At 43.7% G+C, this 25,075-nt stretch overlaps 1 protein-coding gene across 1 annotated transcript in view; it reads right to left on the bottom strand.

Moving 5' to 3' along the window:
* timm21 (translocase of inner mitochondrial membrane 21) overlaps window positions 1-18,604 on the bottom strand; it is a 53,791-nt gene extending 35,187 nt beyond the window's left edge. Inside the window, exons 1-2 of the mRNA XM_072274138.1 lie at window positions 18,218-18,604; window positions 3,345-3,407 (exon numbers count right to left, since the gene is read on the bottom strand). Of these exons, the coding sequence (XP_072130239.1) occupies window positions 3,345-3,407; window positions 18,218-18,524 (370 nt within the window). The 5' untranslated portion in view covers window positions 18,525-18,604. The remainder of the gene's footprint in view (window positions 1-3,344; window positions 3,408-18,217) is intronic.
* Window positions 18,605-25,075: the final 6,471 nt, after the last annotated feature.

The raw sequence follows: 25,075 nt of genomic DNA, 5'->3' as shown, positions 1-25,075 counted from the left end.
GGTGGAAGCAATAATGGGCTGAAAAAGAAATGTAATAGGAGAGGGCAGTGGACAACGGAAGAAAGGAAAGGAGGAGGGGAACCAGAGGAAGGTAATAGCTAGATCATGGGTGCAGGTGTGGAGAAAAGAAAAGGTGAGAGAGTAACCAGAATGGGAAATAGGAGAAGAGAAGAGGGGGAAGAGGGAGGAATTAACAGAAGTTAGAGAAATCAATATTCATATACTAAAGTAATAGACACACGCGTATGCAAAACACTGGAGGAACTGAAGCAGGTCAGGCAGCACCTACGGAAAGGAATACAGAGTCAGCAATTCGGGCTGAGGCCTGTCATCAGGGCTGGAAAGAAAGGAGGAAGAGGCCAGAATAAGAAGGTGGGAGTAGTGGGGGGGGGGGGGGGGAGAGAGAGAAAGGAGTACAGGCTGGAAGACCAAAACAGGTGAGGGAAGGGATAAGGTGGGTGGATGGGAGAGGGGTGATAAAGTAAGAAGCTGGGAGGTGAGAGGTGGTAGAGGTAAAGGGCTGAAGAAGGAAGAATCTGACAGAAAAGCAGAGTGGATCACGGGAGAAAGGAAAGGAGGAGAGCCAACAGAGGGAGGTGATAGACAGGTGAGGAGAAGGGGTAAAAGGTTAGCCAAAATGGGGAATGGTAAAGGAGAGAGAGGGGAGGACGGACAAATTACTGGAAGTTGGAGAATTGGATTTACAGTATATGACAGTTCAATATGTAACATTACGAGTGAAATCTTTGTGATACACATTGCCACAAGCTGGATTTAACTGATCCTTTGCAAAAGGCTTTAGGGTTTGATAATACTTACTATTGGTTATATTAGTGACACCCCTTTTTTACTGGGCTTCTCTAGAGATGCGGATTGTTAGCTGCTCGCTAACAGCCACTGAACTCAGCATTGAGAAAACCACCTTTCACAAACCCTGTACAACATGACTTGGGTCCCACCAAAACCAGGAAGTTGAGATATCTTGACCAGCTGAACCACGATTGGTGCAAATACTGTATAAATACTGCCCTCATGCAATTAGCCTTCAGCTAGAAATAACAGATCGTATAGTGCAAATAGTTATAAAGAAAGTATATTTATGAATGTCAACTTAACCAAATCATTATTAAAGAAGAAAGAGAAAAACAAAAGGACCCATTATAATTAAAACAGTCAAATGAGCAACAGGTTGGAGCTCAGATCTTCCAAAAGCTGGATGTGTCCCTTACTCATTGCACCAACACCTATTCACCAATCACCGGTGTTCCCATCTTGGACTCCATTGAACCGCGCATTGCAGTTGGATTCTATGGTCGGTTCTCTCGGCTTCTTGTCTCTCCATCTCCCGCTGAAACGACCTGAACCCACCCCACTCACAAAACCTCTCCACCCAGCTTTCTCTAGAACTTTCTTCCAATTCCGCCATCCTAACTGGCTGACTCGACATTCCTAAGCTGAACATCACAACCCCTTGCCTTTAACGGTAACCCAAACACTACCAGCAGAACACACTGCTCCTGCAGAAAGCCATTAAATGAACTACCCCAGCAGTAAGATCTTAACCAGGGCATTACATTAGGAAAAGCTGGGAATTCACCTCAACACAAAGATAAATATCAGCGTGGGCCAAGAGGGAGGAAGGGAGAGAGGGAAGGATAGATAAATAAGAATTTATGATAAATAAGTAATTTGAAGACTATTCATTTTCAACTGGCCAGAACAACAACTTAAAATTAAAGATGGTAATAATTTTATACAACTAATTTTCAGGTGTGTACACAATTCATTATTGTTCTATCACTGCTTCTCCTCTCCCTCCCTCTTTACGATACCCCTTGCAATTCTAAAGAGGCCACTTTAGGTACGCCTTGTACAGCTGCTCGTTAATGCAAATATCTAATCAGTCCAATGTGTGGCAGCAGCACAACTTATAAAAGCATGCAGACATGGTCAAGGGGTTCAGTTACTGTCCAGACCAAACATCAGAATGGGGAAGAAAAGTGACTTTGACAGTGTCAAGATGATAGGTGGTTTGAGTATCTCAGAAACCGCTGATCTCCTGAGAGTTTCATGCATAAGCGTTACAGAGAACAGTGTGAAAAACAAACAACATCCAGTGAGCAAATGTTCTGTGGGCAAAAACACCTTGTCACTGAGAGCGGTCAGAGGAGAATGGCCAGACTGGTTCCAGCTGACAGGCTAGCAACAGTATCACAAATAACCACACATTACACAACACACATCAAAGTTGCTGGTGAATGCAGCAGGCCAGGCAGCATCTCTAGGAAGAGGTACAGTCGACGTTTCGGGCCGAGACCCTTAGTCAGGACTAACTGAAGGAAGAGCTAGTAAGAGATTTGAAAGTGGAAGAGGGAGATCCAAAATGATAGGAAAAGACAGGAGGGGGAGGGATGGAGCCAAGAGCTGGACAGGTGATTGGCAAAAGGGATACGAGAGGATCATGGGACAGGAGGTCCGGGGAGAAAGGAAGGGGGGGGGGAACCCAGAGGATGGGCAAGGGGTATAGCCAAAGGGACAGAGGGAGAAAAAGGACAGAGCAAGAAAGAATGTGTGTATATAAATAAATAAAGGATGGGGTACGAGGGGGAGATGGGGCATTAGTAGAAGTTAGAGAAGTCAATGTTCATGCCATCAGGTTGGAGGCTACCCAGACGGAATATAAGGTGCTGTTCCTCCAACCTGAGTGTGGCTTCATCTTTACAGTAGAGAAGGCCGTGGATAGACATGTCAGAATGGGAATGAGATGTGGAATTTAAATGTGTGGCCACTGGGAGATCCTGCTTTCTCTGGCGAACAGAGCATAGGTGTTCAGCGAAACGGTCTTCCAGTCTGCGTCGGGTCTCGCCAATATATAGGCCACATTTGGAGTACCGGACGCAGTATATCACCCCAGCCGACTCACAGGTGAAGTGTTGCCTCACCTGGAAGGACTGTCTGGGGCCCTGAATGGTGGTAAGGGAGAAAGTGTAAGGGCATGTGTAGCACTTGTTCTGCTTACAAGGATAAGTGCCAGGAGGGAGATCAGTGGGGAGGGATTGGGGGGACGAACGGACAAGGGAGTCGCGTAGGGAGTGATCCATGTTACACAACAGTGGTGTTGAGAAGAGAATCTCTGAAACGACACATCCAAACCTGAAGTGGACGGGCTATAGCAGCAAACATACACTGTGCCCAGTTAATTAGGTAGAGGAGGCACATAATAAAGTGGCCGATTAAATACAAAAAAAAATTGCAAAACCTAAAATAGAGATTAATACTTGACAACTTCGGTTAATATCATACATATATTTATATAAAGATGTACATGCACAAGAAAAACTTACCTGTTATGCCAATCCCAACCAACACGACGAGAAGATAGGTAAGGTCTTTTCCAGCTTCTTTCACTGAAGCATTCAAGGATTTAAAACGTGTTAGTCAATTAACAGTAAATCTTGTGGTTTTATAATAATAAGCAACCTGAGAACAGTTCTGTTAATCATTTGTGAGTGTTTACATGGAAAAGTACTTCATTTTTAGAATATAAATTGATTGCTTTCTACATTTAAAATAAAAAATTGCTTTTACATTTCTTATTTCATTTATTCAGGAGTAATTTGAAATTGTTGTTCCACCACAGTAAAGCTAGCTACTTTGTAATTCCTCGTTTATTTCGGCATCTCAAAGTAATAGTCCAATTTAGTAGCACCGCATAATGTTCACAAATCAAAAAGTTAAAAATATCTGAGAATGGTATTTTTATCACCATAGGAAAGATTCTACCCATATACCTATCTACTGGTGGTGAGCAGAGCAAATGCAATGTTTTAGCATTCAATTCGAGAGGACTAGAATATCAAAGCAAGGATGTAATGTTCAGGCTTTATAAAGCACAGATAAGGCTCCAGTTGGAGTACAGTGAGCAGTTTTCTGTCCCTTATCTAAGAAAGGATGTGCTGACATTGGAGAGGGTTCAAAGGAAGTTCACAAACATGATTCTGGGATGGAAAGACTTGTCTAATGAGAAGTATTTGCCTCCACTCACTGGAATTCAGACAAATGAGGGGTGACCTCATTGAAACCTACAGAATGGTGAAAGGCCTTGATAGAGTAGATGTGGAGAGGATGGTGGGGGAATCTAAGACCAGAGGACAGAGCCTCAAGATAGAGGGACATCCTTTCAGAACAGAGATGAGGAGGAATTTCTTTAGCCAGAGGGTGGTGAATCTGTGGAATTTGTTGCCACAGGTGGCTGTGGAGGCCAAGTTATTGGGTATACTTAAGGCAGAGGTTAGTCAGGGCATGAATAGATATGTGCAGAATGCAGGAGATGCGAGGAAAAATGGATCAGGCGTGGTGAAATGGCAGAGCAGGCACAAAGGGCCAATAATTCCACTCCTGTATCTTATAGGATTATGGTCTTATATTATTTATGTTTATTATCTATTTCTTGGAAATAAGAGGAAGGATTGAATATAACGCTCAGTAATACATCATTCTCCATTTTTCAGATCTGGTATGAAAGTGGGACAATAAGAATAACCACAGGGATGAGGGACAAGTTGTCTAAAATGGATTGGGAAAGTATCTGTAGGTTAAGAGACAGACAAGAAATATCTCATAATTCCCAATGAATATAACATCCACTAAGAAATAAAGACCCCATTGGAAAGGTAGTCCATCCATGGCTAATTAAAAACAAAGGATAACAAAGGACATTAATATGAAAAAGTTTTATAGAGTTACAAAGATTAACAGTAGGGCAGAGGACTGGGAGATCTTCATAATGCACAACTCATATATAAAAAAAGAAAATATGTGTATAAATTACAAACATTTCCAAGAATACAAAGAATGTTACAGAAGATTAAAAATAGGGAATAAGGAAACACCAGTACTATCAGACAGTAAGTGGCATCGATCACCAGAGCAAGGCATAGAAAACATAAAAATGCATGTGAACAAGTGGCTACCGGGAACAAAGACTCATAAAAAATACTTTTAAGTAAAGCGAATAAGTTCGAAAGGGACTATGTGCAGACAAATCATCTGAACAGAGGTGGCAACAGTGATAGTGGATGTATTGGTTGTAATCTTGTAAACTAGATTCGGCAGTAGACCTGGGAGACAGAAAAACAGCAAACACAACACCATTAATGAAGAAAATGAGAGAGGCAAAAAGGCTGCATTTTAAGTACTAGTTAGCCTAACATCTGTTACGAAAATACTGGAATGCATTAAGACAGTGATAATGCAAAACTTAATGATTCTATAGCAACTGCATAATTACCCTCTCAGTTCCTATTACTTATCGACAAAGGAATGCATATCACTTTCTTTTGACTTAAAAGAACAGAATCAGTGCCAACAACCTATTGCAGATAATGGACTGCCTTCAAACAATGTTGTCGATGATCGCATTCTCCAATTCTTCATTCTTAATTGTTGACATTCACAATGATTATCGTGAACAGTAATAATGCAGGGTCAGGCTGGTTAGGTCAGAGATCATCAATGAAAATGAGTAAAGAGTCAACGTATCAGGCCAATCGTATCCCTAGTACAATGAGGACTGGAAAGGACACACACATTTCTTTTCAACAACCATAATGCACAGAGCAAAGTATAAGGGAACGGTGGGTTAGCAAGAGATGAGATGATTATGTGATCATTCAGTTCTTAAATTAAGCCTGTAATCCTTCAGATGCCCCCCACTGCTCCCTATATTTATATTGCCCCCTAAGAAATGCCCACCGCCAAGCCGGGGAGGGGTGAAACCTCCCACTTTGGGAACCACTGCTTGAAACAATGTGGCCTGTATAATACGAGGAGTATTTCTTAATCTATCAATCATTTCAAGTTGCATTATGGAAAACACCTGGTATAGCAGAACTACCTGTATTTCACTATATTAAAAAACTACTTGAACAAAACAGAGAAAAAGTCTTGGAATATGCTCCCGAAATGGGTTACCATCCGGTCATGATCTTCCAAGAATCACTTGATTCTGCTGTATTGTCAACAGTTTTGGGGCCCCATATCTCAGAAAGGGACAGAGTCCAGAGGAGGTTCACAAGGATGATTACAGGAATGAAGGGGTTAACATTTGAGGAGCATTTGGCAGCTTTGGGCCTGTACTCACTGGAATTTAGAAGAATGTAGGCGGATCTCATTGAAACCTACCAACTGTTGAAAGGACTAGATAGGGTGGACATGGACAGGATGTTTTCTATGATGGTGATATCCAGAACTAAAGGGCACAGCCTCAAAATTGAAGGGTGACCTTTTAGAACAGAGATAAGGAGGGAGCACTGAATCTGTGGAATGTTCTGTCACAGACTGCGGTAGAGGCCAAGTCCGTGAGTATACATAAGGCGGAAATTGAGAGTTTCCTGATTGGTCAAGGCATGAAAGGATATGGTGAGAAGGCAGGTGTATGGGGTTGAGTGGGATCCAGACTCAGCCATGATAGAATGGTGGTGCATACTCAATAGGCTGAATGGTCTAATTCTGCCCCTATGTCTTATAGTCTTATGACTCGTCTTCTCCACAGACAGCCACGAAACAAAGAAAACCATGGAATGCATTCAAAGAAAAACATCAAGCCCCCAACCATGTGCAAAAAAAAAGAAAAAAAGTGTGCAATGGCAGCCAAATAAAAAGGGGACAAAACACAATATAAAACACAAAATCGAAAGAGACCAGGCACATTCTGTTCACCTCAGTGTTTGTTACTTCAGGTCGCCCCAATTCAAAATCACCCAAACTAGTAACAAAAAAAAGGAGTGACCAGAAAACAAAAATACATCGTAATGTAAACTACAGAGTCCAAACCACAAACCCAAGGTCTCCGTTGTGCTCTGTGAACCCATCACCAGATAACATCTAGCAGGTTGAGGACTTCATCTTGCAGCTCAAGATTGGACATCGTCATCAGTTGAACAATATTCCACCATAATCACAACCTCATTGTTGAACATAACACTCAGGGGACCGTTCAGCAGATCATGGAAATGTGCCTCCCTTCCATTGTCTATACTTCTCGTTATCTCAGTGAAGCAGTCCGCATAATCAAAGACCCCAACCACCCCAAATATTCTCTCCTCTCCCCTCTATCAGGCAGAGAAGCCTGAAAGCATTTACCACTAGTCTCAAGGACAGTTTCTTCCCCGCTGTTATAAGGCTATTAAATGGTTCCCTAGTACAATGAGATGGATTCTTGTCTTCACAATCTACCTTGTAATGACTGTGCACCTCACTGCTTATCTGCATTGCACTTTCGCTAGTCCTGCTACTGTTACTATTTTACCTCATCCTACCTTAATGTACTGAATTGATCTCTACAAACAGTATGCAAGACAAACATTTCATTGTACTTCAGTACATGCCACAAAAATAAACCAATAGCAATTCCAAGAAAATGTTCAGGTCTACCAAAAGACCATGTCAACCCTATGAAGGTTCAGGTCAGAACCACATAATCCTAAATTTAATTACGACCTGTTACACCCTTAGGGCAGCAATGAAGCTCCTCCATCCTTGACTGTATAGAAGGATTCTTCATTGCTGTTTCCATAAAATTGCTTTTTGACCAGTCAGGGTTGTTAGCTCTGAACTGGCATCCTAAACAGAGGAAGCAATATGTTATAGATGTTTATATAATCCCTCAATCACCATTCCTGATTGGATGAGGCAGGGATTGATCACACGTAGGATCACGTGACTGCCTATAGCATATTACTTGTACTGTTCAATATGTATATACATCATTGTCACATTAGTACGTCCTTTTTTGGTTACACTTCAACACATTCTTGGCATTATCTATATACTACTAAAATTCTCATGCTCTGTTTGTGACCTCCAATTAGCCCGAATGGTGCAATACAGCGGCACCTTTTTTGACTAAATCGACTTAAAATGTGCTAACTTACAGAATGCATGCAAAGTTCAGGGTTATATATTCGTATAAAATTGCTCACTCGTCAATCAACAGGCCCCGCTTTCCACAACCCGAGCCGATTCCAGCTTTAATGGAAACCGCGACATGACACCACGACGCATGCATACGGCCAGCCTCAGCAGCTCTTCATGATGCTCACAGCAGCGACACCTACCGGAGCAAAAGGGCAGGGCAGCTCTATTTCGAGGGGTCACATTCTGCTAATCATCATCATCATGTGCAGAATTGGGACAGATCAAACCACGACCCATCAATAAGAGATAATTAAATCTTACTGTAATGAAGTACTTCGAAACACCCATCAAACCCTTTGCTGCAGTCAAAGGACAGCGGAGACGACATCACGTCCATTTAGGAGAGCACTAACCATATCATCAAGAGAAATCAGCATCCTGGAGGCTTTGGTGTTATTGTTTCGTATCTTCTATCCAGCATTAAGGTAAAATAAATATGGTCAGCCTAATTATGCCGTGTGGAAAGAGAAGGGGGACATTACGGTCAAGAGATTACGTCAAACGTCGTTGGGAAGCGGCAAGGAGAGGGAGAGAACAAGAATTGGATGAGGTCAGGGCCGCACGACTCCAGGATCAAAGAGTCAGGACAAAAAAGATAAAACAAGACACAGAGGAGGAGAGGCATGCACATCTCCAAAATGACAACAACTGACATAGAAGGAGGAGAGAACAAGAATCGGATCAGGCCAGGGCTGCACGACTCCAGGATCAGAGAGAAAGAACAAATGGTAGAAGAGTTGAAGAGACGAAGGATGAAAAGGCTGCGCATCTCCAAAATGACAACAACTGCCAACAAAGTTGCTGTCAATATACCGAACAGCATCGAACCTGAAGCAAGATCATGGCATCCCATAATTTCAATGAGGAACTTGGATCCACCAAGGCTTTGCAATGGAACGCGAATGATGGTGGAAGAACTGCACGACAATCTCATTGTAGCAAAGATAAACACTGGTGCATTCAAAAATGACATTGTCATGATCCCAAGAATTACTCTCAGTTTATCAGAAGGGGAAGATGTCCCTCTTCGGCGGAGCCAGTTCCCGATATAGTCAGGCTTTGCTATGACTATACAGAAGGCGCAAGGCCAAACCATGGAGAACGTGTTGATTTATCTGGAGAAACCGGTATTCCAGCATGGTCAGATGTATGTGGCTTTAAACCAGGGAAAAAAAAAGATGTTAGAGTATTCTTGAAGGGTGGCAGATCAACCAGAAATGTTGTCATCAAAAGTGTCCTTCGTTAAACGAGGAGCAGCTATATTTGTCTTGCTACGCGCCTTTCTTCTTTAATAAACTGAGCTTTTCTTCTTTAATTTCCAAAGCAAAGCGATAGCAATAGCATTCAGGGAAACCTAATGTTCATTCTGGTCACATCAGACAGCACTACCTTTCTCTCAAAGGGTGCCCCAATGGGTCACCCCGTTGTCTAGTTTTTTAACTAAAGAGCATGAACAGGGGGCTCAGTTACATTCCTACCTTCACCAATGGTGAGACTGACAAGGAGCAGAAAAAAATAGAAGTGAAGCATTATTCAGTTTTCGCCAGAAGTGCCAAGTGGACAATCAGCCTCAAATTCTTCACGAGGTCTCTACCAGCCCCACTATCACTACCTTCAACCACTACTTCACTCCACATAGTAACGGGTAGCTGAACACACTGGATACAGTTTTTTCTGTCCCCCTAGGGTGGTGAACCTCTGGAATGTTCTGCTCTAGTGTTATACAAGCTAGCCCATTAGTGAGGGCTGTCGAGAACTGGCACAGGACTTAAGACCAGGGTTACCCAGCCATGATTATATTGATTAGCAGGACAGGCCTGAGGGTCCACATGGTCTATTCCTGCTCCTAATTTCTTGCGTTCTTGGGTGAAGAACAAAACGACAGGCTGGTGCAGTGCTGACAAGTCTGTACTCCTACATTAATCCCATCTCCATACAAGACCATAAGACATAGGCGCAGAATTAGGCCATTGGGCCCATTGATTCTGCTCCGCCATTCCATCATGGAATCCCCCTCAACCCCAGGCTCTTGCCTTCTCCTCATACCCTTTGGTGCCCTTACTAATCAAGAAACTATCAACCTCCTCTCTAAATATATCCAATGACTTGGCCTCCACAGCTGTCTGTGGCAATGATTTCCACAGACTTACCACCCACTGGCTAAAGAAATTTCTCCTTAACTCTGTTCTAAAGGGACATCCTTGTATTCTGAGGTTGTGCCCTCTGGTCCTAGACACCCACACTGTAGGAAACATCCTCTCCATGTCCACTCTATCCGACAGGTTTCAATGAGATCCCCTCATTCTTCTAAACTCCAGCAAGTACAGGCCCAGAGCCATCAAATGCTCCGCCTATGTTAGCCCTTTCAGCCTCAGGATCATTCTCGCGAATCTCAGTCACTTGCCTCCCTCCAGACCATGATTCTGCCATATGTCTGAACACGGGCCAAATTTCAGAGGTGAAGCAAGAACTTAACATCAAACTGGCCTTTGGCCGAGTGTAGGGTCAGGAGCTGAAGTAAAATCTAAGATTACGCATGTTGAGAAGATGATTTCTCCACGGGCTGAAAGCCTACTTAGCAAATGACTGGGAAAATGACGGTGGTTGTAAAAAGCCACAGGAGTTTAATTGAAGAGGTCAGCTCCTGAGTTAACATTCACCAGCTGTTCCATCAACAGCTTTAGCTCCATTAAGATCAGAGTGGGGATGCTTGTTGATTATTGTATGTAGAATCTGCAGTCAGGTAAAGGTTAAGGTAATATCCAGTCAAAGATATCTTTCAGACAGTGTGCAGTCAGCCCAGGCAAGAAAAGTCTTTGAAGAACATCACAGCAGGGGACTGGACCCATCTGGCATACCGCGTAATTTCCAGAAACAGCTTAATTTCTATCTTTAATGTCTCCTTTTCTCCTTTTCAAGTTGGATGGTGTTCTGGCAGCTCTCTTGACCTGCACCTGCACTTAAACTGCGGTTCTTTAGGGCAACAGGACCTGCTCCTGGGGCTCACCAACCAGCTGTTTTCCAATATCCCACCGGCGCAGCCCAGAAAGCGAGCGTGCCTCCAGGGTTCTGACGCTTTGCAGCCCTGTGGACAAGCCAATTCCTGGCTGGTGTCGGTGACTGAAGTGTCACGGGAGAAAACGGAATATCGGGAATGGCACATCAGCTGTTGGTGGCCTCTGTACTCGGCGAACCGCTCTCTTTCTCTCGTTGCTGGGGTAAGGGTTTGCTGCCGATTCTTGAGTCGGAGAACTCGGGAGAAAAAGCGACAAGGTGAACTTTAACACCGTAATCAGAGAATTGTTTTGTTTTTGTCTCCCCTCTCACTGAGTGACACCTCTTCGTCACTTTATTAAGGGGAGAGAGAGAGCCTGTGGTATGTCAATTTGCCAGGTGAACAATTAGTTATTGTTGTACTGCAGATCATGGTCTCTCATTGGGGGCTTTGCTATTGCTTGCCTGGTGGGTGGTGGGTGGTGGGTGCTGATACTTTTTGCTGAAATAAGTGGGGGAGGGGGGAGGGTTGACGCTTTGCGGCTGCTTGTGCATGGGAGAGGGGAGAAGGGGACTTTTGGGATTTCTAACATTTTTACTGTCATTCATTCTTTGGGGTACTCCTGCTTTCATGGATGTCCCTGAGCAGCAAGAATTTCAAGCTGTACATTGTATACATTCTCTGATATTAAACAGAAATATTGAACTTCAAAGATTGTTGGCTTGTCATTTCTATTGACTATTAACACTTACATTATTGTAGTGTGAACGGTGACTGATCACGCAAATAAGGAATTTGAACATACACAATGTTACCAATTGGTCAAAATCCAATCCCGCTAGTCAATTCTGTATAAAAAAGAGTTTTTTTTGTTCAAACTTCAGAACAGTGTGGTAAACAGGGGCCATGACGTGCTCCTTGTGCCAGAGTTTCAAAATAGAATTTGTGTCTGAGGTATCAAGACAAGATCTGAGGGGCCAGTTAATCGGTGACAAATGCACAGTGTTCAATTCTGTTGATATTCCTCGGACTATGTGGTGTGATGTAGCAAGATGTTGACAACTTTCTAGTATTGCCTGATGAAGCAGAAAGGTACATGCCAGAAAATGACGATCTCCAGCAAGAGTCCAACCAACTCCTTTCAACATTAAATAACATTTTCATGAACTCAGGAGTCATCAATAATTAGCACCTTAATTAGACTGGCCCTATAACACCGTGCCAGCAAAAGATCATCAAGGGCCACATAGCCTGAACTATCATTCACCTCCTGAGTCAACAAAGCATTTCCGCATCTAAGCGTGCAGAATTCATGAATGAATCAAGAAGGAATATCATCAGGAAGGAGGTACAGAAGCCTGAAGGCACACACTCAACAGATCAGGAACAGCTTCTTCCCCCCTCTGACATCTGATTTTTGAATGGACACTACCTCACTACTTACTTTTATTTCTATTTTTGCATGACTTACTTAATTTAAACATTTTATATATTTACTGTAATTCAGTTTTTCATCTCCGTTATCATGTACTGCTGCCGCAAAGTTACCAAATTTCACGACATATGCCGGTGATATTACATCGGATTCTGAAACTTGACATCTCCGGGACACAGCTAACTAACTGATTGGTTTGTGCCCTGTCCACCGCCATTAGCATTTATTCTTTTGGCTGCCAGGACTAGATCGGCAGAAGAGCTTGTTTCTGTGCTGTTGTGCTCTATACCTCTATGTTGTTGTACAACGGATGTGGTGCCAACTACAAAATGTACTGTAGCAACTTGCCCATTCTCTAGGACAGTAGGTCCTTGACCACAAACATGCAGAAGTTGGAAATATGTAGGAAAACACCAGGTATATGTTCCCCTTGAAGCCACCAACATGGAAATACATAAATGCTCCTTCATTGTAATAGGATCAAAATTCTGTTAACTCCATCCTATATAGTTCAGAGGGAGCTCAAATGCAAATTTCACCACCAGCATCTAAAAATCAAATAACAGTGAGGCAATAAACACTAGCCTTCAATTCAAATTTTTAAACTGTCATTCAACCATACATGAATACCCATGAATTCAGCCAAACAAGACAGCGTTACTCCGACGCCAAAGTGCAAAACACAATACCAACAGTCACACACAGCACAAGGTACACATAGCACATACAAGATATCAGTAAAATACAGCAAGGTGAAAAAAAATAGTCCCGACCCCGAGTCCATGCATGCCGCAGAAATCTGCAGTCAACAACAAAGCAGCTTTTCTGCCAAGCAAATATGGGGGGGGGAAGCATGGACTCTAACCTGGAGGCCGTGCCATACTGCCCCCAGTGGAGCACACCGGCTTCGATGACTCTCTGCTGGTGGCTGTAAACAGGTGACACTGCGGTTTGAGGCTTAGTCCTCAGTATAGTCATAGTCTTAGTCATACTTTATTAATCCTGGGGGAAATTGGTTTTCGTTACAGTTGCTCCATAAATAATAAATAGTAATAGAACCATAAATAGTTAAATAGTAATATGTAAATTATGCCAGTAAATTATGAAATAAGTCCAGGACCAGCCTATTGGCTCAGGATGTCTGACCCTCCAAGGGAGGAGTTGTAAAGTTTGATGGCCACAGGCAGGAATGACTTCCTATGACGCTCAGTGCTGCATCTCGGTGTAATGAGTCTCTGGCTGAATGTACTCCTGTGCCCACCCAGTACGTTATGTAGTGGATGGGAGACATTGACCAAAATGGCATGCAACTTAGACAGCATTCTCTTTTCAGACACCACCATGAGAGAGTCCAGTTCCATGCCCACAACATCACTGGCCTTCCGAATGAGTTTGTTGATTCTGTTGGTGTCTGCCACCCTCAGCCTGCTGCCCCAGCACACAACAGCAAACATGATAGCACTGGCCACCACAGACTCGTAGAACATCCTCAGCATCGTCCAGCAGATGTTAAAGGACCTCAGTCTCCTCAGGAAATAGAGACGGCTCTGACCCTTCTTGTAGACAGCCTCAGTGTTCTTTGACCAGTCCAGTTTATTGTCAATTCGTATCCCCAGGTATTTGTAACCCTCCACCATGTCCACACTGACCCCCGGATGGAAACAGGGGTCACCGGTACCTTAGCTCTCCTCAGGTCTACCACCAGCTCCTTAGTCTTTTTCACATTAAGCTGCAGATAATTCTGCTCACACCATGTGACAAAGTTTCCTACCGTAGCCCTGTACTCAGCCTCATCTCCCTTGCTGATGCATCCAACTATGGCAGAGTCATCAGAAAACTTCTGAAGATGACAAGACTCCCTGCAGTAGTTGAAGTCCGAGGTGTAAATGGTGAAGAGAAAGGGAGACAAGACAGTCCTCTGTGGAGCCCCAGCGCTGCTGATCACTCTGTCGGACACACAGTGTTGCAAACACACGTACTGTGGTCTGCCCGTCAGGTAATCAAGAATCCATGATACCAGGGAAGCATCCACCTGCATTGCTGTCAGTTTCTCCCCCAGCAGAGCAGGGCGGATGGTGTTAAACGCACTGGAGAAGTCAAAAAACATGACCCTCAGAGAGCTCGCTGGCTTGTCCAGGTGGGCATAGACACGGTTCAGCAGGAAGACGAGGCCACGTGGTTCCCCTGCCGTCCGCCCCTGCTGCCTGCCAATAAATCAGTGAACAAAACTTGCAGAATTCCACACTAACGATGCCCAAAGGGGTAAGACGATCACTCGCAAGAAAAGCGACCAAGACTGTCACTTGCTATTAGACTGCATGCCTTGTTCACACACCGAAGCCTCTCTGACACAAGCGGCCGCACGATCCGCACCTCACAGACTTTCGTTATTACAAAATAATGTTTCTTCAAATTCAGACTCTGTTGCAACCTGACAGCCAATTTATACAAGGCAAAACATTACAATGAGCAGTGAGGCGATTGTGTTGCTGACAATATTGCTTTGAGAATGAAATTTATACGGGAAAGGCAAAAAATCAAAACAAGCATTGGCCTGGAATCCAATAACTGAGACTGTACCAGTATGTCCAATTTTATTATTTCACTTTTAGCGGTTGCCACCTGCTGTTAGTGGAGACCCAATAGCTTCAGGTATACATTGCCTCATTAAAGATTTCAGCCCCAACTCTTTGTTCACATAAATGAGTATTACAATCAGGGATTTTGATCAATTTAACTGAGAATTTTTATTTGTGAATCTCATGCGCTTTTTCCCCCCACAGTGGAGCCCAAAAATACAGAGAAAATTATAAAGCATGAAAAACTATAAGTTCAAAAACTGAAATGTCAACGGTTCAAAAGCATTCATCCCCTTTGCTCAGTACTTAATTGAACCACTCTCTCAGCCATTACAGGCAGTCGTCTTTCTGGATAAGTCTCTATTAACTTTGCACATGTGATGGAGCAAGACTTGCCCATTCCTCCTTGCAAAATTGCTCAAGATGTGTCAGATTAGTTGGGGAGAGAGGGTGGCTTTGGGTCATTGACCTGCTGGAAGATGAAATTTGCTCCCCAGTTTAAGCTATCTGGTAGAGGCTGGCAGGTTTTTTTCCAAATAACAGGAATTCTGCAGATGCTGGAAATTCAAGCAACACACATCAAAGTTGCTGGTGAACGCAGCAGGCCAGGCAGCATCTCTAGGAAGAGGTGCAGTCGACGTTTCAGGCCGAGATCCTTCGTCAGGACTAACTGAAGGAAGAGTGAGTAAGGGATTTGAAAGTTGGAGGGGGAGGGGGAGATCCAAAATGATAGGAGAAGACAGGAGGAGGAGGGATGGAGCCAAGAGCTGGACAGGTGATTGACAAAGGGGATATGAGAGGATCATGGGACAGGAGGTCCGGGAAGAAAGACAAAGGCCGGGGGGAACCCAGAGGATGGGCAAGAGGTATAGTCAGAGGGACAGAGGGAGAAAAAGGAGAGTGAGAGAAAGAATGTGTGTATAAAAATAAGTAACGGATGGGGTACAAGATCTTCTCTGTATTTAGCAGCATTTATTTTCCCATCATTCCTGACCAGATTTCCAGTCCCTGCAGGTGAAAAGCATCCCCGTAGTATGATGGTACCTCCACCATACTTTACAATAGGGATGGTGTTACCTGGCTGATGCACAGTATTAGATTTATGACACACGTGTCGCTTTGTATTGAGGCCAAAAAGTTCCACTTCAGTCTCATCTGACCACAAGACCTTCTTCCACATCTTTACAGTAACTTCTAACTGACATTTTGCAAAGTCTTTACAGGTAAGGATGTGCCTTTTTTTAGCCAAGGCTTCTGCCTTGCCACTCATCCATAAATACCCTTTTTGAGCAAGACCTTAGAGACTGTGGAGCCAAGAACAATCTCCAGTTGCAGCCAGTAACTTCTCACTTAGACTGTTGGCATCACAGTAGCAGACAAAGTCATAGAGTCATGGAAAAGTGCGGCACAAAAGCAGGCCCTTTGACACACCTAGTGCATGCCAAACCATTTAAACTATCATAACCACTGCGCACAGAATTCATTAACAGTAATATAACGTTGACATACAAACTATAATCTCATCAGTAACTCAAATACCATCGCAGAGAAAATCATCAACAGGAGATTCTGCATATGCTGGAACTCCAGATCAACACACACAAAATGCTGGAGGAACTCAGCAGGCCAGGCAGCATCTATAGAGAGGAATTAGCAGTTGACATTTCAGGCTGGGAATTTTCATCGTATTTTGTGTGTGTTGCAGAGAAAACTAGAGTGCAATTTTTCCCCTATTTGTGTATCTTTCTAAAGCTGAAAAAATTAGTGTGCGCCAACTAGTCATTGTCCCCATTTATTTCAACAGGGACGAGCAAATGAACAACAAACTCACCATCTGGGACAGTGGAGTTAAGAGTGCCATTTGGACACAGCTAAATTCTTTCTTCCCCCAAACATTATGGCTGCAGTAGAAATGAGTATCCTGTTTATATACAAGTGCAGACTTTATGAAAGTAAATTTATTATCAAATTACTGGCTGAGATTTGTCCTCTTGCGGGCGTTTACAGTAAACACAAAGAAGCCCAACAGAACCAATGAAAATCCACACTGAAATGGACTGCCTCTCTTACAAGTGCTACTCGACTCCAGCGGCTAAGTTTAGAGGAGTGTCCTGACCTAAGCAATGTGATTATAGTTTCACAATGGACTACAATGAGCTCAGATAATCTTTTTACCTTTCCCCAGACTTACGCTTCAACATTATCATTTCCCTGACTTGCCTTGAATGCTCTTTCGTCTTCACTTCGGTTTGGTCTGCTGAAAATCTACCATACTGTCAGACCTTACCGAGAGAGGGGAATTTAAAAAGAGGCATCTGTTAGTCTCGTGAGACTATGGATTTGTGCCTTGGAAGGTTTCCAGGGTGCAGGCCTGGACAAGGTTGTATGGAAGACCAGTAGTTGCCTATGCTGCAAGTCTCCCCTCTCCACGCCACCAATGTTGTCCAAGGGAAGGGCACTAGGACCCATACAGCTTGGCACCAGTGTCATCACAGAACAATGTGTGGTTAAACAGACCACACAACATGCAGTCACCAGACCGCCACCTTAACCAATTGGCCATGTGCCAACACACTGAGGGAAATTTATTCTTAACAATTCATTGAAAACAGGTGACCCTCCAAATTCGGCCCGAAACGTCCACTGTACTTTTTTTTCTGTAGATGCTGCCTGACCTGCTGAGTTCCTCCAGTACTTTGTGTGTGTTGTTTGGATTGTCTCGTGTTTGTGAGCCTCCAATTCACTACATCAACAAACTAGGTGAGGTGGTACAGCAATACCTTGTATTTTAGCTGAGGAATGTTGGCATAGTAATTACAAAGGGGATGAGTACTTTTTCAGCCTCAATTTTGGTTTTTAAATTTTTAGTAAATTGTTGACAGGTTTTGGAATTTTTCTTTTGACTTGACATGGTGCACAACTTTTGCAGATTAGCTCAAAAATCATATTTCAATACTTAAATTTAGAAAAGAGATAATAAAATGTGAAAACAGTTGTGGGAGCTGAATACTTTTTCAATGCACTGTATAGTTTCCCATAAATTACAGTGTATCTCTTTACTTTCCTGTAAATGCCTGCTAGAAAATATCTCAAGGCAGAATATGATAACGTATACGTACTTTGATAATAAATTTTACTTTGATTTTGACTTAATTCGGTGTAGGCAATGCTAATATTTTTCTTACACACGTCGAAACTTTGAATTCAGAGGCCCCTTTCTGCAAGGATTACCTTTCTGGGCTGTAGACGCGGGCGGCGAGCTCCTTCTTAAGGACACCGTGTTGTTTTGCTTCCTCTCTGGAACCGCATTATTTGTTCTCAGACTGGTCTGTGTAAAAATGCACCGACTGGAAACCGATCTAAAAGAGTGAAGTGAATCCAGCTTTTGTTGCAAAGAACTGACTGTCCCGGGCCTCAGTGAGACAGAACTGCAGATTCCAAACAGTCCCGAGTCACCTAATCGAAACTGCACCTTAAACTGTGATACCAGTCTTAATCTATGCGTGCACGCTGCTCGCAAAAGTAAAATACAGGCCATGTTGTTTACTATACAGAGGTAAATATACTTCTCCCACAATAGTTGCTACGTCCCGACCATTCTTTGTCGGAATCGGAATTCGAACAGCTATCTGGGACGTGTAGTTCATCGTGTTTAATGCTTGCAAGATTACAACTGGGTTAAACCACAACTCCCAAGATGCATTTCTTCCTGCGGTCTGTATCGCTTATGACTGTGATAACTATGGAGTCTTCTGAAAAAAATATGGGAAGTGCATTTATTTTATTTGGGTTCGTAATTATTCCTTTCTTTTATAATATTTTTATTAATTTTCAAGTTCATAAACATAATAACAGTACTAATACAAAAAGATTGGGATTACATTATTGGTAATTGACATATGCAAGTAAAAACTACAGATAATACAAGTATAATAGACCTCCCAAACTCTTGATATAGTTAACCATGATAAAAAGAAAAATGAAAAAAATCACGAGAAAAAAAAACCCCAAAGTAAAAAAAACTAAGAAAAAGAACTAAACTGAACGAAACCAAAAACTGATCTAAACAAAACAAAACAAAACAAGGCTGGGCTAATATACTACATCGAACACAATCATTAATGTTGTTAACTCCGCTCCTCTATCCATATATTCTAGGTTAATAAGAAGGATTCGGAAAAGGTCAAGCTACGTCATATGAAAGTGTTGAGTAAATGACCTCCAAGTCTCTTCAAATTTAACCGAAGGATCAAAAGTGACACTTCTGATTTTTTCTAAATTTAAACATGATATAGTTTGGGAAAACCGGTTCGTAATTATTCCAAGTCACTGAAAACTTGCCAGCTTCTAGACAGTAATGTATAATTGTCTCTTAAAAATGTTAATTAAGATAATGCAGGTGTTACCACAGGAAAGCAAATGATAAGAAGGATATAAGGATACTTACTACAAAAGGATACAACGACTAAAGCCACAATGCATTTAAACTGTCGTAGCAGACTCGATAGGAAAAGTGGCCTAGTTATGCGCCTATATTTTATGGTCTTACGGTATGAAATGTATTTCAACAAGTACAATGTTGGTATTCAAGGATAAATTGGAGGGGAGGAGATGACGGTGGCGCGACGCAGACACTCCGAAATTATATCGTATTTGTTAAATAGGGGCCGTGCACAATCCTGATTTGATGGAGATGGACGTGAGAAGCATGGAGGAATATCTGGAGAAACTTCTGAAATGCCTGCTTCGCTTCGCTGCGGCTGCTACTGTGCAATTGAGAATCTCCGGAGGGGAAGGCCCTAAGTCCTCGGCTTTGCCTATTGCCTGTTGCCGGGGTCGGGGTCGAAGCACTCAGCAGATATGGTGCTTGGTGCTCGGTGCCAGAGGGCTGGTCGGAGGCTGGACGTTTTCGGACGAACTCAAGAGTGGGCTGTGGTCGGGTGCTTCCAGGATGCTGCATCGGCAAGTTTGCGGCGCTGGAAGCTCATGGCAGGGAGAGTTTCTCCCTTCTACCGTCTGTGTGAGATGATGGGACTTTCGAGAGACTTTTTTTTACCATGCCCATGGTCTGTTCTTCATCAAATTATGGTATTGTTTTGCACTGTTGTAACTATATGTTATAATTATGTGGGTTTTGTCAGTTTTTTAGTCTTGGTTTGTCTTGTGTTTCTGTGATATCATTCTGGAGGAACATTGTATCATTTCTTAATGCATGCATTACTAAATGACAATAAAAGAGGACTGCATGTCCTCATAATCTAAAAAAAATTATTATCAAAGTATATACATGTCACCATATACAACCCTGAGATTCTTTTTCTTGCAGGCATAGTCAATAAATCCAGAATAAAATAATAACCATGTACTTATCTAGATAGATAATCAATGTTGCTAATTCAAAATTCAAAGTTGTTTATTGTCTTTCTTCAGTAAAGGAGAGCAGAATAATTATTACAAGGAAATGATTGTACTCCACAATAAATATAAAGGCAATCCTATGAAGCACAACGTACAAGTAAGATGGCAGAGTGGGGGGTGCTGAGAGGCAGTGGACAGCTGTGGCTGATGTGGATCTGGTGGGTCAATGGTGGTGTTGGTCAGCCTGACAGCTTGGGGGAAGTAACTGTTTTTGAGGCTGGTGGTCCTGGCCTGGCTGTGCAGGCTCTTCCCTGGCGGGAGTGTAACAAATAGTCCACAGGCAGGGTGAGGGATCCTCCAGGATATTGCTGGCTTTTTTCCCAGCACCTTTCAGTATATATGTATGTCCTTGTTGGCGGGTAGGCCGATGCCAGAACTTCAACCACGATTTCTGCAGTTCTTTCCAAAGCTGCATCAGCTTTCGCATGAAGAAGCTGCCCCTGATGTCCTTTTTCAAATCTCTCTTCTCAGATCTTAAATTTATGTACTCTTGTTTTTAGCACCCAGTTCCTGGGCAAAAAAGATCATGTGTTTTCGCTCTGTCTATGCCCTCATATTCTTATAAACCTCAGTCAGGTCACCCTTTAATCTCTTAACTTTGTGTGAACAAAGTCCTAGTCCATTTAACCTCTGTGTAACTCAGGCCACCTGGTCCAGAAAGCATCCTGGTAATTCTTTTCTGCACTCTTTTTCAGTTTAATATCCATATCCTTCCTTTAACAGGTGACCAAAACTGTACACAATACTCCAAGTGCAGACTCACCGATATCTTGTATAACTGCAGCATAACTTACCAATTCCTACACTTAACATGCTGATTGATGAAGGCCAGCATGCCAAAAGCCTTCTTCATCAACCTATTTACCTGTGATGCCACATTCAGTAAACAATGCAATTGTAATCCTAAACCCTCTTTTCCATATTACAACCAGGGTTTGACCATTCACTGTATAAGTGAAACTCGAGTCAACCTCCCAAAGTGCATTGAAATCTGTTTGTCCATTTCAGCCCACGTACCTTGCTGATTAAGAACCCCCTGTAATTTTTCATAACCTTCTGCACTGTCACCTATTTTAATGTTATTTGCAAACTTACTAATCATGCCTTGTACAATCACATCCAAATAATTTATATAAATTATAAGCAAGAAAGGACGTAGCATCTCTCTAAATATCTGGCCTCCAGTTCCCATCGTCTATGGCGGGCGGGGGGGGCGCGCTATAATGGAGGTGATCATTAGAGCATCTCAATGGGTGGTTGGAGGACAGCGCATAAGACCTGGCCTGAGGCTGCTGCCCATCAGAGCGTACATGGACGATCTCACAACATGCACCACGACCAAGGCTTGTACTGTACGCTTGTTGAGAAAGCTTCAAGAGAACATCGAGTAGATTCGGCTGAAGATCAAGCCGAGCAAGTCCAGAAGCATCTCTATCGTCAAGGGGAAGCTGGTGGACCAATGCTTCTACATGGGCCATGAAACAATTCCAACAGTCTTCAAGAAGCCTGTGAAGAACCTAGGTCGGTGGTATAACACATCCCTCAAAGACAAAGAGCAGGTAGATCAGCTCAGCAAGGATGCCATCAGTGGCCTCGAGAGCATTGACGGAACCACACTCCCTGGTGAGTTGAAGCTCTGGTGTAGGCAATTTGGGCTCCTTCCACTTCCCATGTGGCCACTAACCCTGTATGAAGTTCCAATCTCGAAGGTGGAAAAGCTGGAGAGACTGATCAGCTCGTACGTAAGGAAGTGGCTTGGACTTCCCAGGTGCCTCAGCAGCACAGGGCTCTACAGCAAAGGAGTCCTAGAGCTACCCATTTCCAGTCTTTCAGAGGAGTACAAGTGCACCAGAGTAAGACTGGGGATGATGTTAATAGGGGCAAGTGATCCATTTGTAGCACAAGCTGCCCACATCCTGGATACTGGGAGGAAATGGACTCCATCAGAAGCAACCGAGCAAGCAAAGGCGGCACTCAAGCACAGGGACATCGTGGGCCGAGTTCAGCAAGGGAGGAGCGGTCTTGGCCTTGGGGACAGTACACCAGCCTGGAACAAGGCTGCTCCGTCTCAGAGACGCAGGGTCGTGACGCAGGAGATACATCGGCAGGAGGAGGCGGCAAGGTGTGCAAAGGCCGTCGCTCAGGCAAGGCAAGGGCAATGGATGAGATGGGAGGGAGTGGAGAAAAGAAAGATCTCCTGGAAAGAGCTGTGGGAGATGGGGACATTCAGAGCGAACCACCATCAGGGCTGCCTATGATGTCTTGCCGTCTCCCGTGAATCTCAGCCGGTGGTATGGAGAGGACCCCACATGCTCCCTCTGCCCGACTTCATCAACACTAAGACACATTCTGGTGGGCTGCAAGACCAGCCTTACTCAAGGCCGATACACCTGGCAGCACAACCAGGTGCTACAGTGTCTTGCAGCAGTGCTGGAAAGTCAGTGGATGAGCGTCTTTGCTCTCCCTCCCCTTTCATACCGCTGGCCGTTAACAGCATTTGTCCGGGAAGGTGAGGGTCAAGCGAAACTCGATACATCGAGACCAGACACCGGGCGGATAGGCGGGGCACGTGATTGGAAGACGGTGGCAGGCTTAAGCTAGAGGCTCTGCTTCCCAACTGAATTCGCGGAAACCAACCTCAGACCAGACCTTGTGCTGAGGTGGGCCTCGCTCCATCTCGTTTACATCATCGAGCTTACAGTGCCTTAGGAGGATGCAGTGGAGGAGGCCTACGAGCGCAAGAAGCTGAAGTATGCTGAGCTTGCAGCTGAGGTGCAACAACGTGGCTGGACAGCAAGGGTCCGACCGGTCGAAGTAGGCTGCAGAGCATTTGTAGCCACATCAACATCAAGGCTACTCCGGGAGTTGGGAGTGCGAGGGAAGACACATCGACAAGCAGTCAAAGACCTCTCCAGAGCTGCTGAAAAGGATAGTCAGTGGCTCTGGTTGAAGAGAAAGGATTCCATCTGGGCCCCTTAGTTAGTGAAAGGCATCTAGGGGGTGAGCCCAGGATGCCGGGATTCACTGCTGAACCCTCCGGAGGTGTTGTGGGCCTATCAGCGAAACACTGAGGAAAGAGGGTGCCCACTTGATAACCCAGAAGATGCCACCACTCACTCGGTCACCCCACAGAGTCTAGGCAGCACGTCTCAGGAGTGCAAATAAGGGATATTAACATCTAGTCCTACATAACATACCTGATTCTCAGAGTGAGTATCTCCTTTCTAATTCCATCCGGATGTCCTCACCTAATGATCCCCAAAAATATCCTCTTTAATAACAGTGTTATGTCCTTTTTCATCAAGAACACAACCCTATCTTCTCTCTTACATGACACTTGTAGCATCTGTATCCCGAAACGTTGAGCTGCCATTCCTGCCCTTCACTCCACTGTGTTTCTGTTATAACTATGATGTCCCAGTCCCCAGAAGCAATGCATGCCCTGAGTTCATCTGCTTTACCTGTCAAGCTGGTTGTGTTGAAGTGAATATGGTTTAAGCTAATAGTCTTTACTGTGCTTCTGTCCATCTTGATAACTAAATTTGTTCTCAGTATAAATTGGCAAATTGGTTTATGATTGACGCATGTACCAAGGTACAGTGAAAAATCTGCCTTTGCTTATAGAGATCAATTCATTACAACAGTGCTCGGGAGTGGCATAGGCTAAAACAATCAGCAAGTCGAGAGTACAGTGTGACCATCACAGGGAAAGTGCAGTGCAGGTGAACAATAAGGTGCAAGGTCATAATGAGTTATATTGTGAGATCCATCTTATAATTTTTTAAATATTTATTTATTTATCGAGATACAGCATGGAATAGGCCATTTTGGCCCTTCAAGCCACTTTGCCCAGCAACCCCCCAATCTAATCATAGCCTAATCACAGGACAATTTACAATGACCATTTAACTTACCAACTGCTGGGTCTTTGGACTGTGGGAGAAAACTGAAGCACCTGGAGAAAACTCACGCGGTCATGGGAAGAACATACAGGCAATGGCAGGAATGGAACCCAGGTCGCCTGTACTATAAAGCGTTGTGCTAACCACTACGCTACTGTGCTACTACTAGGGAGTTGTTCAACAGTCTGGTATCAGAAGGATAATAGCTGTTTTGCACCTAGTGATACACCTTATCAGGCTTTAGACCTTTTTGGGAGGGGGATGTTACGTAACCCGTAACATGGGTTGCCAAACCAGCAGAAATGGATCACTCAGTTGGAGTCTGGATTACTAGAACTAAGGAAGTTTTATTAAAGAAACAAGCAACCCAGTAATCGAAAGGATAATAAATGCAACAGTTCAGCAATAATAAACACACATGTGCACAGAATTAAGATAACAGCATCAATCAAGCTCTATCGTTGTCCAGGGATAAATGACCGATTTCAAAGTGACACAAAGTTCAGTCCAATTTAGTAGTGCAGTTCGCAGTAATCGTTGCCATGGCGATGGACAACGTGGGGGGAGAGAGAGAGAGACCTGGAGAAAACTCACGCGGTCATGGGAAGAACATACAGGCAATGGCAGGAATGGAACCCAGGTCGCCTGTACTATAAAGCGTTGGAACGACTGATCATTCAGAAACGGCTTCCATTCACAGACCGGCGATATTTCTCACAAACAGCTTTTGGGCAGGTCCTTGGTGATGTCACCTGAGGTCACCGACTGT

The sequence above is a fragment of the Mobula birostris genome, chromosome 1, assembly GCF_030028105.1.
Source record: "Mobula birostris isolate sMobBir1 chromosome 1, sMobBir1.hap1, whole genome shotgun sequence".
In the NCBI taxonomy this organism is placed as follows: Eukaryota; Metazoa; Chordata; class Chondrichthyes; order Myliobatiformes; family Myliobatidae; genus Mobula; species Mobula birostris.
Note: the sequence above shows the minus strand (reverse complement) of the source record. Positions and strands in the feature narration are given on the sequence as shown.